This window comes from Podarcis liolepis (assembly GCF_965112155.1).
Source record: "Podarcis liolepis genome assembly, chromosome: 5".
Lineage (NCBI taxonomy): Eukaryota > Metazoa > Chordata > Lepidosauria > Squamata > Lacertidae > Podarcis > Podarcis liolepis.
Genome location: NC_139556.1, coordinates 26,925,132 through 26,940,086, shown reverse-complemented (window position 1 = coordinate 26,940,086; position 14,955 = coordinate 26,925,132). Strand labels below are relative to the sequence as shown.

The 14,955-nt window shown below is 47.8% G+C and overlaps 1 protein-coding gene across 6 annotated transcripts in view; it reads right to left on the bottom strand.

Annotated features, from left to right (window-relative positions):
• GRID1 (glutamate ionotropic receptor delta type subunit 1) overlaps positions 1 to 10,380 on the bottom strand; it is a 716,702-nt gene extending 706,322 nt beyond the window's left edge. For 4 of the 6 annotated variants that reach the window (XM_083502469.1, XM_083502467.1, XM_083502468.1 and 1 more), the window contains exons 1-2: positions 9,802 to 10,379; positions 6,080 to 6,235 (exon numbers count right to left, since the gene is read on the bottom strand). In XM_083502469.1, the coding sequence (XP_083358595.1) occupies positions 6,080 to 6,235; positions 9,802 to 9,880 (235 nt within the window). In that variant the 5' untranslated portion in view covers positions 9,881 to 10,379. Of the gene's footprint in view, positions 1 to 6,079; positions 6,236 to 9,801 lie in introns of all 6 variants that reach the window. The other 2 variants (XM_083502465.1, XM_083502466.1) reach the window with 1 other exon arrangement.
• Between the last annotated feature and the right edge of the window lie 4,575 nt (positions 10,381 to 14,955).

Sequence of the window (14,955 nt, the reverse complement as noted above, 5' to 3'; positions counted from 1 at the left end):
GGGATAGCTGCGCAGCCTGCATTCGCTCCATAAGATGCACACACATTTTCCCTTACTTTTTAGGAGGGAAAAAGTGAGTCTTATACAGCAGAAAATACAGTAGCTTGCCTCACTTCTTACTTGACCTTCTCCAAAAGAAGGAACACTGGTACCCTGGGCACCTCTGTCGTTAATATCGCTGTTTACAGCTCTTGAGCAACATCTCTCCAGCACTGGTGTGGCATCATAGGCCGAATCCACAGGCTTCCCAGAGAGCCATGTGACTGATCTGTGGTTGCATCCCATAATGCTCTGAAAAAGTGAGGGATGGATCACACAAGAGGTTTCCACAGCCATAGGCCCTGCCTAGCCAGTGATGACTGGAAGCACTGACATGACCTTTATATATGTGAGCATAGCCAAGGGGGGGGGCAGGGGGGAGCTGCCCTCCCTAGATCAAGTAAAATAATAGAATTACTTAACTAACTGACAAATCACATCGTTTCTGTGCCCCCTCCCCCCAAAAAAGTCCTGCCTCCCCAACCAAGTCCTGATCCACCCCCCAACAAAAATCCTTGCCATACTAAGGTTACCAGACTTTTATCAAAGAATCTGGGGACACTTTTTTTTTTGAAAAGAAAGTTATTTTTTAAAAAAATCTTTATTTATGTTAAAAAGAAGTAATATCTTCTCTTCTGTGGTCTCTTTGCGTGGCCTTCCACTGGGCCCTAGCCTGCTCTCTTGGAGCATTAGCCACCGGGGAGTAGGCTTGGGTCGAGCCTGGGCTTGGCCACATGTCCTTGCCCTCCTGGTGCTCTCCTACCTCTCCTCCTCAGTGGCAGCAGCAGCGCAGCAAGCTCAGGGCTCTCCTCTTTTTTCTCCTTCCTCTTTCTCTCCCTTCCTTCTCCTTCTCCTCTCCTCCTTCTCCCTGCATCAGCTCCAGGGTTTTTACTGGCCCCACTGGGCAGTCGGCCAGGCGTTCTTGCTCCTGGCTCAATTTGGGTCGTGGGGGGGTGTCAGCGGTTCCCCCTGTTGATGTGCCGGGCATCCCTGGTTCCCTCTCAGCAGCGGCAGCGGCAGTCTCAGCAGCCCAGAGCCAGACTGGTAGCACAGTTGGATCTGGCTGGCTTCAGGAGCTGCTCGCTGCTGTGGCACCCACCATTTTGCCTCACCAGTAGTCCCCATATGATGTGTCTTGTGCCATTGAACCAATCACGCAACATTCATTCCCTACTGATAAATCTACAACACTTAAAATATAAATCCAGGGACATTAAATGAAATCTGGGGACATTCCAGGGACAGATTTTGTACGGGGACAGATTTGTAAATCTGGGGACTGTTCCTGGGAAATGGCGACATCTGGTAACCATAGGCTACGCCCATGACTATATATACTGTAAAGTAGCATCAACCATGGCTAGACAGCATCCATACTATTCAGACAACACGCAGATTAGGCTATGTTGAATACCTACTCGAAGGTGTTTGTTGGCACAAATCACCATAGGAACAGACCATAAATGCTTCTGCAGCTACGCTAATGTTTGCTGTATAGCGCTGCTCACGAAAGCACGGAGCATCAAAACAAAACATTTTACACCTTAGGGCCTTAGTGCAGCTGCCGTAGCACCGTCCTCACAGAGCAGGTCAGTTGATTTGCTTCATCTTTTCTTTCATTTTGACAGCTCTTAGCAAAGTTGCATGGAAAACAAGCAGAGCATCTTGGAAAAAAACCAACAGCACTAAGATAACAAACGGTAAGAGTGACAGCAGAATGCAGTCCAAAACGATACTACAGAGCAATGGTATGGCTCCTGGCTCATCCATGCATCATTCTGTCAGCACACTGTATAACAGCAAAGAAAAGAAAATTAAAACGATGGGGGGGGGGAGAGAATCGTCTGTCTAACACCAACAAGAAGCCTGGAAATCAAGATAGAGCTACCACTATCATCTTCACTCACCCATCGTGTCAAAGTTCTGACACCCCTTGAATGAACAGCTGATCACTCTGTCGTCCTCCCCAGGAGAGAGAAGCACATATTAACTTCCCCAAAAGAGGTAGTTCTTAAGTAGAATTGTAACATTTATCCAGCATCCCATCTGCCCTCCAGCTTATCAGCTTCTGCTTAGGGAGAGATTCTAATTTTAGAGGCCTACTGCCCATGAGTGGACAGTTTAAAACAACACCTATCAGGGTCTTGCAGAAAATTTTGCAATGCCTAATGAGCTGTACCAAAACAGATTAAAATATGACTAGACTCTTTCCTGGACTCTCCAGAGTATGCCTCATACATTAGCTTTGTCATAGCTTCTTCATCCGATATAGAACTGAAACACCACAAGTTTTATATACATATATCTGTGTCTGGATGCACGCCACGCAAAGGAAGAAAATACAAGCCTTCTGTGCTCCAAATGCTTCCGTTCTCTGCTTGGGTGTCATATTTTAAATCCCAAATGCAATCAAACCAGGGAAGGAGATGCTGTAAGGTTGTGCGAGGAGACACTGTTCAAAATGCTATTTCAGCTATCCAACTGCTGTTACTTCCATGAATATGAATCAGCTGCAAAATAGGCCACTGATCCTTTGTAGCTTTATGAAGATCTGATTGTACGCTAAAACTTTTGACAATAATCAACTCCCCTATTCTCTGCTAGTTTCAAGTGCAAGATAATGCAATAGGAAGCACACACACACACAATTCAGATGTTGCATCGCTTGCTGCCGCTGCTGCACTGTCATACATTAAGGCAGCAATGATATAAAGCAGGGATGAAGAATCTGCAGCCCTCCATGTTGTCGGCAGAGTCATGCAAGGTTGTTGAAACTACAGTCCCCATCATCCCTGACTGTTGGCCATGTTGGCAGGTGTTGATGGGGGTTTGAGTCCAACAACACCTGGGAGGGTCACAGGTTCCCAATCTCTGCAAGAAACACTTACTTGGGAATAAGTCCCATTGAACACAGCATGACTTACTTCCAAGTAAACTTGCACAGGATTGTGCTGCGCAAGCCCAGGACAGTAACTGGCTTCTGAACCTTCCTTGAGCCTTGCCATCTTGCTATGGGCAAAAACTGATGTCAACACTAAAATAAAAAGGTTGTCTTCCCCAGTAACTTGGCATCTCATGGAAAGCGAAAGCCTGCCCCAAGTAGAAAATTGTCAAAAACACCCGAGAAAGCACAAAGCACCAGTAAAAAGAGCAATTTAAATATAATATGCTATAATAAGTGCAAATAACCGAGGTGAGGTTTGATGGGAACGGTCCAGAAAAAAATTCATTAAAATGTGCTGAGCCAACAAGAACCCATACAAGCATGCATGAATTTTGACAAGGGGGGGTGGAATAACTATTTCCAATGCATGGTAAGAAAGGCTTAATGATTCATCGTTCAGGGGAGGGGGGAGAATAGTAATATTGCTAAGGCATATAAATAGCTTTCCTTTTCTGGAGAACTGCTACGGAGCAACACAGCTGCTGAAGTAACGCATCCGGTAACCAGTCTCGACTTCTTTACCAAACTCCCCCCACATAACATTCCTAATCTGAGGCAGGATCTAGGATGTTTTCTTCTGTGATTTGAACTCATTTACCTGCCCAGCTACTGTCTTAACCTTTTGAACTTGAGGATAGTTTGCAGACTGTCATTTAAGCTGGCCTATCTGAACCATCTTTAAGTCTGTATGGAATTACTGGCTGCATGGCAAGAACACACAAATAAAATGCATTTGTACATCATATCGGTTGGCAATTTGCCTGCCTCCATCATCTAGGCTGACCAGTTGATCAGAACCTAGACTTGGAGAGATTCGGGTTATCACATGTTTTCCATGCTGCTTTATTTGTAGCTACAACAGAAAGATGCTGTGACAGTTGCGCATTTCAAGTAACTAAGCCTGATCTCACAGGTCAGGCTCAAGAAAAATCTAGATGTAGTATGCTTTTCTCCCACCCTTTCTCCTGCATTTACATCCCCTCTCTTTCTAAAACGACTATTCATTCATTCCTTTCATGCAAGTAGGTCCCCTTTCAAAATAAAACCCTTCAGAAAACACACTAGGTGATAATTCCTACATGCGACTCCTGATCACGTACAATGTATCCTATTTATTGCTGTAAAAAGCACATCCGGGATGGGTAGGACACAAGAGTCCTGAAACAGCTCTTCTTTGTGCTTATCCAATTAATATTTCTCTTTGGGTCTCCTGTCCCCTTGCCAACAGGATGGTAGATTGACAGGTGCCACAAAACAAGATCAGGGTTGGAGGAAATGTTCAGATCACAAAGCTGCTGTTTAGTTGCCCTCCTCCTACCTCCCTGTCCCTGTTCTTTCGTTTTTAAATAGCTCTGGCAGCAGTTCAGAACATCGGATCAACATGTTTTGTTCACGGCATAGCCAAACACACACCTATCCTCGGTTCCCTGCTGCAGGGATAGACTCTCCATAGGCCAAGACTAAACAGAAGAGTAGAGATACTGCAAAACACAGGGGGAAAATACCACACCATAACACTTTCTCACATCATCTGGAATACAGTATTTAAAAGGGTGAGGGTAGCAAGAAACAGCAAAGAATCTCACAAACACCTTGTTGGTTAACAAACTGATTAGGGACTTTCCTTGCAGAAGCCACGGGCCATTTCATCCACACAGCATCGAACCCATCACCCTGCAAAACACTTCATGCTGCTCCCATTTCCTACACCTTCAGTTTCAGCATTTCTCTCCCTCTAAGCTACCAATCCTGCCCTTCCTTCTTCAAAAGACACAGAACCAATCCTTTGCAACCAGGAAAAAGATTTGGGCATGGCAGATCATATGCATGTTTACTCACACAGGCAAGTCTCACTTTGTATAATGGAGTGAATAGGGTTATAATATTTTTATCATTGTTATTCTTAAAGGTGGAAAAGCTGCAGTCCTGCCTAGAGACTGCTAGACCACAACTCATTTCATCCCTGGCCATTGGCTATGCTGGTCAGGACTGATGGGAGTTGAAGTCCAGCCACATCTGGAAAGCCACAGCTGTGCCACACGTGCCTTAAAGGCAGCAATTTCCTTTTGAAGGACCTTGGAAGCCTCCAGTTATGGGCACAAATTAATTCACCTGTTGCCCTGCAAAAGCTCTTTCCACAGGCAATATATCAATATCTAAAGGTGTTCCTCTTTCATCCACACGGGAATATTTCATGTTCCTCGATCCTTTTCTCCACTTTAAGAAACCGCCCTCCCTTCATCCACTTCCATTCCTCTTTAAGGCTGTAAACCACAGCACACTAGAAACCCACCAGGATTATAGGTTTCCAAGGATCTGGCTTGCAGGCCTTTCCAATATGCCTGTGTGTATACACACACTCACAACCACACAGCCGCACACAGAGAGCCTCGGATTTCTTTAGGCAGCTGGCGCGTCTGCGCCCGACAGCGCTGCACTGATTTATCCTTTCACTTCGTTTCAGGGCTTCCAAACCAGCGACCAACTCCTCCAGCCAGCGCTTCAAGCAAGGCCAGAGGATGCTCGCCTCTCCAAGGCGCTCAAAACACCTCCTGCAGCTTTCATTCGCTCCCCGCTTGCTTTTTTCCTTGGCAAACAGCGCCAACCTTTGGCCGAAAGGAAAGTTTTCAGCCAGGCCGCGCAGCAAAAAAACCACACGCACGCACGCACAACCTCGGCCGGCAAACAACGTCCGCTTTGTGCCACAGGCCCTGCCAGGCAGCTGCCTGCTCCCTTCCCCCCTCCTACCCCCGGGTGGGGGTCGAAGCCCCTCCCAGAGACAGAAAGAGAAGGGGGGCGAGCGCGTGGGAACCGCAGGCTTGGCTAGGCGAAGCGCCCTCCATGAATCCCGCGCGCAAAAGGAGAGATCGGCGAGAAAGGCAAAAGCTCTCCGGGCATAGCAACAGCTAAAGGCAAGGCGGGGCAAGAGATCGACTACTGCCCAGATCTCCTCCTGCTGCCCCCGCCGTCTACAGCGCCTCTAGGGAGAGAGTAACCCAGCCTGAATGGATCTCTCGCGCCTTCTCCAAGTTCCAGGGGCGCATTGGAGGCCAACGCGTCGCGAGCCCCTCTTTTCTCCTTCGCGGTCGCCCTTACCTTCCTGGACGGCGTGGAAGGGGTTGTTGGCTTCTATGAGTTTGATCGTGTACGTGATTTTCTCGCTCTGCAAGATGTCATCGTTGAGGCTCAAGTCCGCCACCGCCTGCTTGAAGATCTCGTCGTCCTTGGCCGAGTTGCCTTCAAATATGGCACCTGTTGGGGGGTGAAGGACAAATAAACCATCATCCCCATTACCAGCATATGGGAAGGAAAGGCCGTGCCAGTGGCGTGAAGGTGAACCCAGAAAGGCTTTCTACTCCGAAGGCTACTTTATCCACGCTCGTCCCTCAACTTACCATGCACATATACTTCCCAATCTCCTAAACCGCGGGGTGATTTAAGCCTACTCAAAAGGGGTCGTGCCCACTGACTGCTTCTTGACGGAGCCACACACCCCGAACTGGCCTTTTTTTTCTCCTGCAACAAGTGCGCAAGCCTGTCCCAGATTCACACAGCTACAGATGCGGGCTGGGGAAGGGTCAGGAGCATCAGTTTTGCGCGCAGAAGGTGCCGGGTTCAATCCCCGGCCTCTCCGGGCAGAGCTGCGGGAGTCGGCTGCCTGAAGACCTGGGGGGTTGCTGCCCGTCCGTGTGGACAACACTGGCTTAGGTGGACCACTGGCCTGCAACGATAAAAAGCAGGTTTTTGTGTTCACCCAGAACTAGCATGCATTGAAAGGGGAGGAAGCCGCTCGCTCGTAGCCCTGCTGTTACAACAGGAGAGCTAAAGAAGAACTCGCGCGACTGAGCTCTGGAAGTCTGCTCAGCTGAGCTCCACTCAATAAAAATGACAAGGCCGGACCATCCTAGCTGCTGTCCTGGACTTGCCTTGAAGGAGGGATGTGTGGGGCGGAGGACATGCCCGAGGCCTTCCCGGAAGCGTTTCTGCGGGCCAGGCCACGGCTTGGCAGGAGAAACTTCCCGCTCCCTTGTGCCTTATATTCACCAAGGGCAAGTCCTCTGTGACACCACGGGCAGCTAAAGAGTCCTTATTCCCAAGGCAGAGAGGAGCGCCTGCGATGGGAACCTTCTCTTCCCTTGCTCAGGGGTTGTGGGGATCAATGAGATTTTTTCCGGTTATGAAGCCCTGTGGCAGAGGGCAACCACATTTCTTGTTCGTTTGCTTGCAAATATATATGTTCTGCTTTTTCGAGGGCCAAGGCTGCGTGGCTGCGGTGCCCAGGGGACTGCCCAACCAGGCGCTGACCAGACCCAGACCTGCTCAGCTTTAGCCAGGGGGCGAGCTCGTGAGCCTGCAGACTGTACAGTCCAATTTATAATCAGCGTGAGCTTGGGGTTCCACTCGGCTCTTGGGATTTTAGCCTGTGTTGATTTATATAGATGTAGACACGCGGGGTGGGGGAGGCGGAGGAAAGGCTTCCTAAAAGTTTTATCCGCAAAAAGGTAGGACAACACAACACCTACGCGTCAGCCTCCGGAATGGGTGCCCCCCCCCCGTTCTGTTCTTAGGGCTGCCCGTCACTTCCCTCCTGCGCATCGCCCCATATTAACGGAGATCTGAGCTTTGTGTTCAGTAACCTGAAAGCTTTTAATTTCAGAGCCTTGGTTATGCAGCTAGCAGGAAAACATCTGGCGATAAGCCTTACATAATATACCCCTGCTTTGAGCGTGAAGAGAGAGGAGAGAGGTAAATATATAGTGGTGGGGGTTTTTTTACTCTGTTATTTTGTTTTTTTGGGGGGGGGAAATAGCCTAAGCATATTATTCTGCTCATCCTCACACGCCACCCACCTCTACGTTCCGCCTCTCTAACTTATTATTCACGTCTCTCCTGCGCCTTTAAATGCCAACCAGATGCTCACACCGTGCGCAAAATTCCAAAGCGAAGTTCAGCTTCGCTTTTCAACCCGGAGAAGCCATCATCCTTGCTCGCAGCCTCCTCTTCCCGCCCTCCACTTGAGCGGGAGGCAGGTGGCTGAGAGACTAAGGGGGCAGGGCTGAGATCTGACTAGAACAGAATCCTTCATCCACAGGTACAGGAAGATTTGGGGGGATACTTTATCTGCAGGTGCCTAGCTTTGCGCGCCCCTCTGAAATCCGACGTCAATTGAGAGTCGCCCATCCTGAGCCGGTTCCTTCACGCAGCTGAAGTTAAAGTTTAGCCGCTCTCTCTTTGGGGTTGGGGTGATGGGGGAGAACTCTAAAGTCTTTCCGAACCTAGCTGTAGCACAGCAGACTCCCTCCTCCCCTCCCCAATCGATCTTTTTTAAGGGATCCGCAATGCTGCTTGGCCTGCTCTCGCCAGCCTCCTGCTTAAGGCATCGGGAGAGGAGCACGCGGGGTAGTAGAGAAGGACGAGTTTACCATCAGCCACCACCGAGCGGACCCGAAAGCATTCCCAGCCCTCTTTTTCCCTCCAGCCTGACCACATGCCTTTCCTTCTCCTCCCCCCCCCCCTCTTCTCCTTTCTCTCTCTTCTCCCCGCCTTCGGGGAGGAGACCTTTCCTCTGATTTGATTTTTTTAAAAAAAATCTCTACGAAGTTTTTAAAAAAGATGTCATCATCTGCTGGAGCCTCTTGCTTGGGTTTTTCTCCAGCCTTTTCCATCGCATTGCCTCTCACTAGGGAGCTTTCCCGTGCCTCCCTTCACCAGGACCCCTGGGAATCAAAAGCTCCCCAGGCTCCCTGCTCCCTTCTCTCTCTCTCTCTCTCTCTCTCTCTCTCTCCCTCTCTCTCTCATACACACACTCCTTTCCTTCTTCCTGCTGATCCCTGCAGAGTCTGGCCTTTGCTTTTATTTAATTTCAAGGAAGAAAGTCTGCCAGTGGCAAGTCCCGCCCCCCCCCCTTTGGCACGAGCCACCGTTCTCCTTCAAAGTTCCTTTTAGGGAACCCCGGATCTCCCTTCTCCCTTTCCGGCTTCCTCTTCTCCCGATCCAACCTTTGAGACCCCCTACCGCACCCCACCCCCAACCACGGTGCTCAGTAATCCACCAATGAAATCTCATCCAGTCCAATGACAGACAGACAGAGCACCAGCACTACGTTCCTTTGGCACCTGCAATCTCTTCCCCCCCACCACCCCCCGGCAAAAACACACCAGCTAACTTGAAAGTGGCAGTAGTGTGCCTCCCACAGTCCGGGCTTGGGAGAACCACACCTGCCCGTGCAGAAGGAAAGTCCCTCTCCAAAGTTTTCCCTATGGGGAGCTTTTCAGGTGGGGGTTGGTGGTGTGTGTGACCACCTCCTCATCTTCCTCTTCCTCCTCCTCCTCGGAAGTAGAGAGTAATATAGGCGCAAACAGGTCCAAAGCCACAGAAAGGGTTTGCTTAGGAAAGCAACTGCAAGCGCAAACCTTCCTCAGTACCGCCTCCGGAGATTTAGAGAGAGCATTCAGCTTTCACCATGGACAGTCTTGTTTCGCCCCTAACTTTGCAGTGAGGTGCATTCAGAGGGCTTTTATTTGCGGTGGCGTGGAAGAGAGGAGGAAGGGCGAGCGAGCAAGAGCTCTCGCCATCCTCTCTCTTTCCGTCGCTAGAGTTCAACTCGCTTTCTCCATCTTCCCTCCTGGATCAGAATTATTATTGCGCCTTAATGAGACCCATCCTCCTTTCACTCTTATAGTAATTGCTTATGTGCCACTCTTACCCTGCAGCCTGCATATATATCTACACACACACATATACACACGACGCACGGACGGACACACACACACACACACACACACACACACACACACACACCAGCTTCTTCCCCTTACCAATGTGGATGATGGAGTCCGCTCGCACCGTAACGCATTGAAATATCCAAGGGAAAAACCAAAGCATCAGTACTTCCATTTCAGACCCCTCGTACAGCACATCAGCCCGGATTGGGGGCGAAAAGCCACCGAGATGGGGAGAGGGAGGGAGGTGGAGAGGAGCAAGGAAAGAGAGAGGAAAGATGCCCAGATTTTTTTTTAGGGGGGGGGGAATAAAAAAAAATCCCAACCTTCCCAAAACCTAAGTAATTTCCAAGCTTGAGGTTTGAAAGTCGGAAAGCGCAAGGCGGAAAAAACCCAAAGGGGGAAGGGGGAAAAAAGCACAACCCCCAAAAAGCCACCAGCAACGATGGAGCCACAGCAAAAAGAAAGGAGGAGGAACGAGGTTGAGGTTTTTAAAAATCTATGTCGAGAGATAGATCCCAGCTTGGTAGGAGGCGACAAGCGACAGCAGCAGTAGAGCAAGCAGCCAGCCTTAGACTTCAGCAATAGCTCTTGAGCACTCCGTGGGTGAGTGTGTGTGCGCGTGCGTGTGTGTGAAAGAGAGAGAGTGTGTGTCTCCGTGTGTGCGCGCGTCTCCGGGCCCCAGGAAACAGCAAACTGCGGAGGCACCCCCCTCCTCTAACTCGATCCTCTCCCCCCCCATCAAACCGAGGACCCACGTGATTGCAGAGCCTCACTACTGAATATAGTCTGGGCGAAAAGGCAACAGAGAAGAGATGGAGAAGCAGCTCCTATGGGGGGGGGCGAAGTGTGTGTGCGCGCGCGCGTGTGCAGCAGGAGCAGCAACCACGCACGCAGCAGCAGGAGGAAGCAACCGAGAAAGGAGAGTTGAGTTTGGATCAAGGATTTGCAAATGCTTCTCTCTCTCTTTTAAGGGGATATGGGGGAAAGATGTGTGGAAATCTGCTTTCTCAGAACGGGGAGGGAAGCCCATCTCCACAGGAAGGCGCAGAGTGGTGCCAGTTTTGCGCACGGGGAGGGGGGTTATTTTTTTGAACATGTTGAAGAGGGGAAGCCGGAGCGCAACTCTCGAGAAACAGCCAGGAAGCGTGGCCCCGGGGTCGCAGGTGGAAGAAGTGGGGAGGGGAGGGGAGGATGGAAGGCTTCCCAGCATCTTGAGACGACAAACAGCGACCCTCCGGGAGAGCGGCTCGTGCGCAGGCGAGCAGCTCATGTTCCTTGCGCTGGACCTCGGGCTTGTTTGTAAGAACTCCGAGGGATGAATGGACACCGAAGAGGGACCCGGAGGGATCGCAGCTACATCTTAACTCTCTTCCCATGGAGGGTTGGAAGGGGGAAAGAGGGAGGAGGGGCAAGCGAAAGGTGGGGGCGCTGCCATCTAGGATTATGGAACCGAGGTGCCTTTCTCAGAAGATAATAACCCGGGAGATCCTGTTCACTCCCACCCACCTTTCGCGAGGGTGAAAGGGCTGCCGAAAAGTTTAAAAAGGAAGCAAAGGAGTAGAAAAGCCTTCTGTCGAAGTTATCCATCCATTCAACATCTGGGCTCTTTGCTTAATAGGAGGACCAGATGTTGTGTCTTCATCACTCCACTCACATGATAGTAATGCTAGTGATTATCACAAACTCTGTGCATTTGAATTCATATTTTCGGGCTCCCTATTTTGACAGTTTCATTCAGGTCAGTACCTTGCCACTTGGCTGCAGCCCTTGTTTTTATATATATAGATAGATATAGATATAGGGGATATATATATATATATATATATATATATATATATATATATATATATATATATATATATATATCGTGTGTGTGTGTACACATACATACATACATACATACATATATACATGAAAATCTGGGGCTGTTAAATTCAAAATCCAGCTCAAACTCTTCTGCTATTCCCCCCCCCCCCCGTTTTTGCTTTCTGATTTTAGATCCTAAAGATGTGTTGCTTTTAATGGAAAATAAATATTTAACTCCTGTGCTGGGAGAAAGTGGTGTGTGAAAGGTTGCTTGTGTGCTGCTGTTATTGTAGGGTAGTTTTTTTAAAAAAAAAATGTATAATGAAAATAAAAGCCTTCAATGAAATCTCGTGCCTAAATTGGACATGCTTGGGCTCAGAAGACTGATTCATCCCTTTAAAACAAACGCATCTGTGATTGCAGGCACCCAAACGTGAGAAGCCTTTCAATACGCCACAAGGATCCAAGAGAAAACAAATTCATTCAGGAGCTGGAGAGACAAAATTAAAACCACTGCCAGGAAAAATGAGTGGAGAAGCAGGATGCCAAGTACGGTACTTAAGTGGCTCCGAGCCTGAAGCCTCAGGTTAGCCTGAGCAATGGAGAGCTGCAGTGTCAGCCTTTGGGTACCCGGAGACAAGACTAGCAGTCAATTTCAAAAGTGCAAAGATTGGTGATGGAGCACTGAAGCTTGTAGCTTGCTGGCATCACAAATGTGACAGGCAGGCCTCTAGCCAGGTGGGGCATTGTACATGGAAGCAAAATAGCAAGCGATCCCAAACAGAAGTCATTTAATATATTTGGGGCTGCTTCATTCATTCAACCATTGCTTTTGTATATAAAGTGGACTTTGGTGCAACGTTCCAAAATTTATACCTGCCACTCTTCCCAGAGCCTTTCCCCTCACTGTTCTTAAGGCGAATGTCTAATAATATGATGTGGATTAAGTACTTAATTCGGGTTAAGTACTTAATTCGTTCCAGAGGTCCGTACTTAACCTGAAACTGTTCTTAACCTGAAGCACCACTTTAGCTAATGGGGCCTCCTGCTGCCGCCGCACCGCTGGAGCACGATTTCTGTTCTCATCCTGAAGCAAAGTTCTTAACCTGAAGCACTATTTCTGGGTTAGCGGAGTCTGTAAACTGAAGCGTATGTAAGCCGAGGTACCACTGTATACAGCAGACATGTCCAAAGTCCATTTCGGGAGCCTAATCCGGCCTGCCAGTCGGTTTAACCCAACCCCTGTGGCAGTTTATTTCCTGGGGTAAAATCCTAAAAACCTCAATGACGTCAATCCTAAAAAAAGTTTGAACACCACTGATATACAGATACTTAAGGATCCTGGACAGGCAGCCACTCCCAGTCAAGTGCATATTTCATTGCAAAGCCAGGTTTGCTGCCAAATAAGATATGGGATTATTCCCCAAGAGCATGTTTACTTCTTACTGAACAATTGGATGTAAAACTGCCTTCTCATTGCCTCCTACAGCTTTGTGCCTCAAAGGGGCTAGAACCTTAGGGCACAATTCAGTCAAAGTTAAGTGTTTTGAACCCACTCGTTTCCCAATGGGAGAGAGCAAAGTCAGCTACTGAAATAAATGGGGCTTTTTTTTTTTAATGATATTTATTGGAGGTTTAAAAATTACAGAAAAAAGAAGAAAAAAAACAATAAAAAGTTAAACAAAACAGAACAATACCTTACAACACATCAAAAACAAAAAGCAATACAGGAAAACAACAAGAAAAACAAAAACATTTTTAAAAAACACATCCAATATTTCCGTGTCTTTACCTTTCATTTACTTGTTTCATCGACCTCCTCACACCTCCCTTTTTTGTATTCTAGTTCAATTAACTAATTCAGCAAATCCTTTCCATCTTTCTCAATTTTTGTTCTATAATTTATCTTAACACAATCTAACCTTAAATTTTCCACTTTGGTCCATTAACAATCTATTTTTACTTAATTCTTTATAACATTTCTGCTAAAGCCATATAGCTTCATTCCAGCATCCTTCTAACATTCATTAATTTCGCAATATTTCTGTAAATATTTTATACTTAACTCCTTATAACATTTCTACTAAAGCCGTATAATTTCATTCCAACAATTTTTCTAACACTCATTAATTTTACAATATTTCTCTAAATAAATTTTTAAAACTTTTTTCCAATCTTCTTCCACCGTCTCTTCTCCCTGGTCTCGGATTCTGTCAGTCCTTTCTATCAATTCCATATGGTCCATCAACTGGTGATCTTCTATTTGAGGCTCTTAACTCTTTTCCATGTCCCTTCTGCAGATCTTCTTCATATTTATACATGTGCTTTACTTTGTCTTCTGCTGATCTTGTTCTTAATTTCCTTCCTTTGGCACTGAGGAGTAGATCTCGGGGAAACTCCAACCTAACAATGTCTTTATTCCTTCTCGACAGGTCAGCCCATTCTCCATAGTCAGAACTAAAGTCCAAAAGATATTTCAGAGCGTGTTTCAAAGTCCCTCCAAAGCTAAATAAATGGGGCTTAACTGCTATACTCATACCCTTCCTCCCCCTCTTAAAAAAAAGATTTTTAAAAGGGGGGGCATGGAAACTCTGAGAAGGTCAAACCCTCCCGGCTGTTCTCCCCTCCCCAGTGGTTGCAAGCCCTTCAGCAGCACTGCCTGCACCTCTCAGAGAAAGTGACCACAGAAGCATCTCTGGTCTTCCACATTGGTCAACTGACCTTGACTGCTGATTGGTCTTTGTGCCCTCAACATGCATACTTACGATTCAGGCACATTTCATTGTCACTGTGACTATATGTCAGAGTGACAAGGAAATGCGTCTATTAAATAAGTGTGCATGAATATATAAAACTAGGCTGAAACTGAATACTGCAGCCCCAAACATCAGTCCTGTGGCTTGTTCTTTCCCCTCTCCTCCCATCGTACCTGAGTTGATGTCCCCTAGCCTGGTGCCTTTCAGAAGATTTGGACCACAGCTCCCATCGGACTTGACCCTTGACCGTGTTGGCTGGGCTGATGGGAGATGGGGTCCAACAACATTTGGAGGGTACCAGTATGAGGAAGGCTGGCATAGGCACACTTAGTATGTGGCATCACGCCATCATGTTATTCTTTTCCCCATCTTTGCAGCTAGCATCCAATCAGGATCAGGATAGCTTGCAGTATGATAATGGCACATCACACATTGAACATCTTTAGATGTTACACAGAATGGGATGTTGTTGTTGTTTAGTCGTTTAGTCATGACAGACTCTTCGTGACCCCATGGACCAGAGCACGCCAGGCACTTCTGTCTTCCACTGCCTCCCGCAGTTTAGTCAAACTAATGCTGGTAGCTTCGAGAACACTGTCCAACCATCTCGTCTCTGTCGCCCCCTTCTCCTTGTGCCCTCCATCTTTCCCAACATCAGGGTCTTTTCCAGGGAGTCTTCTCATGA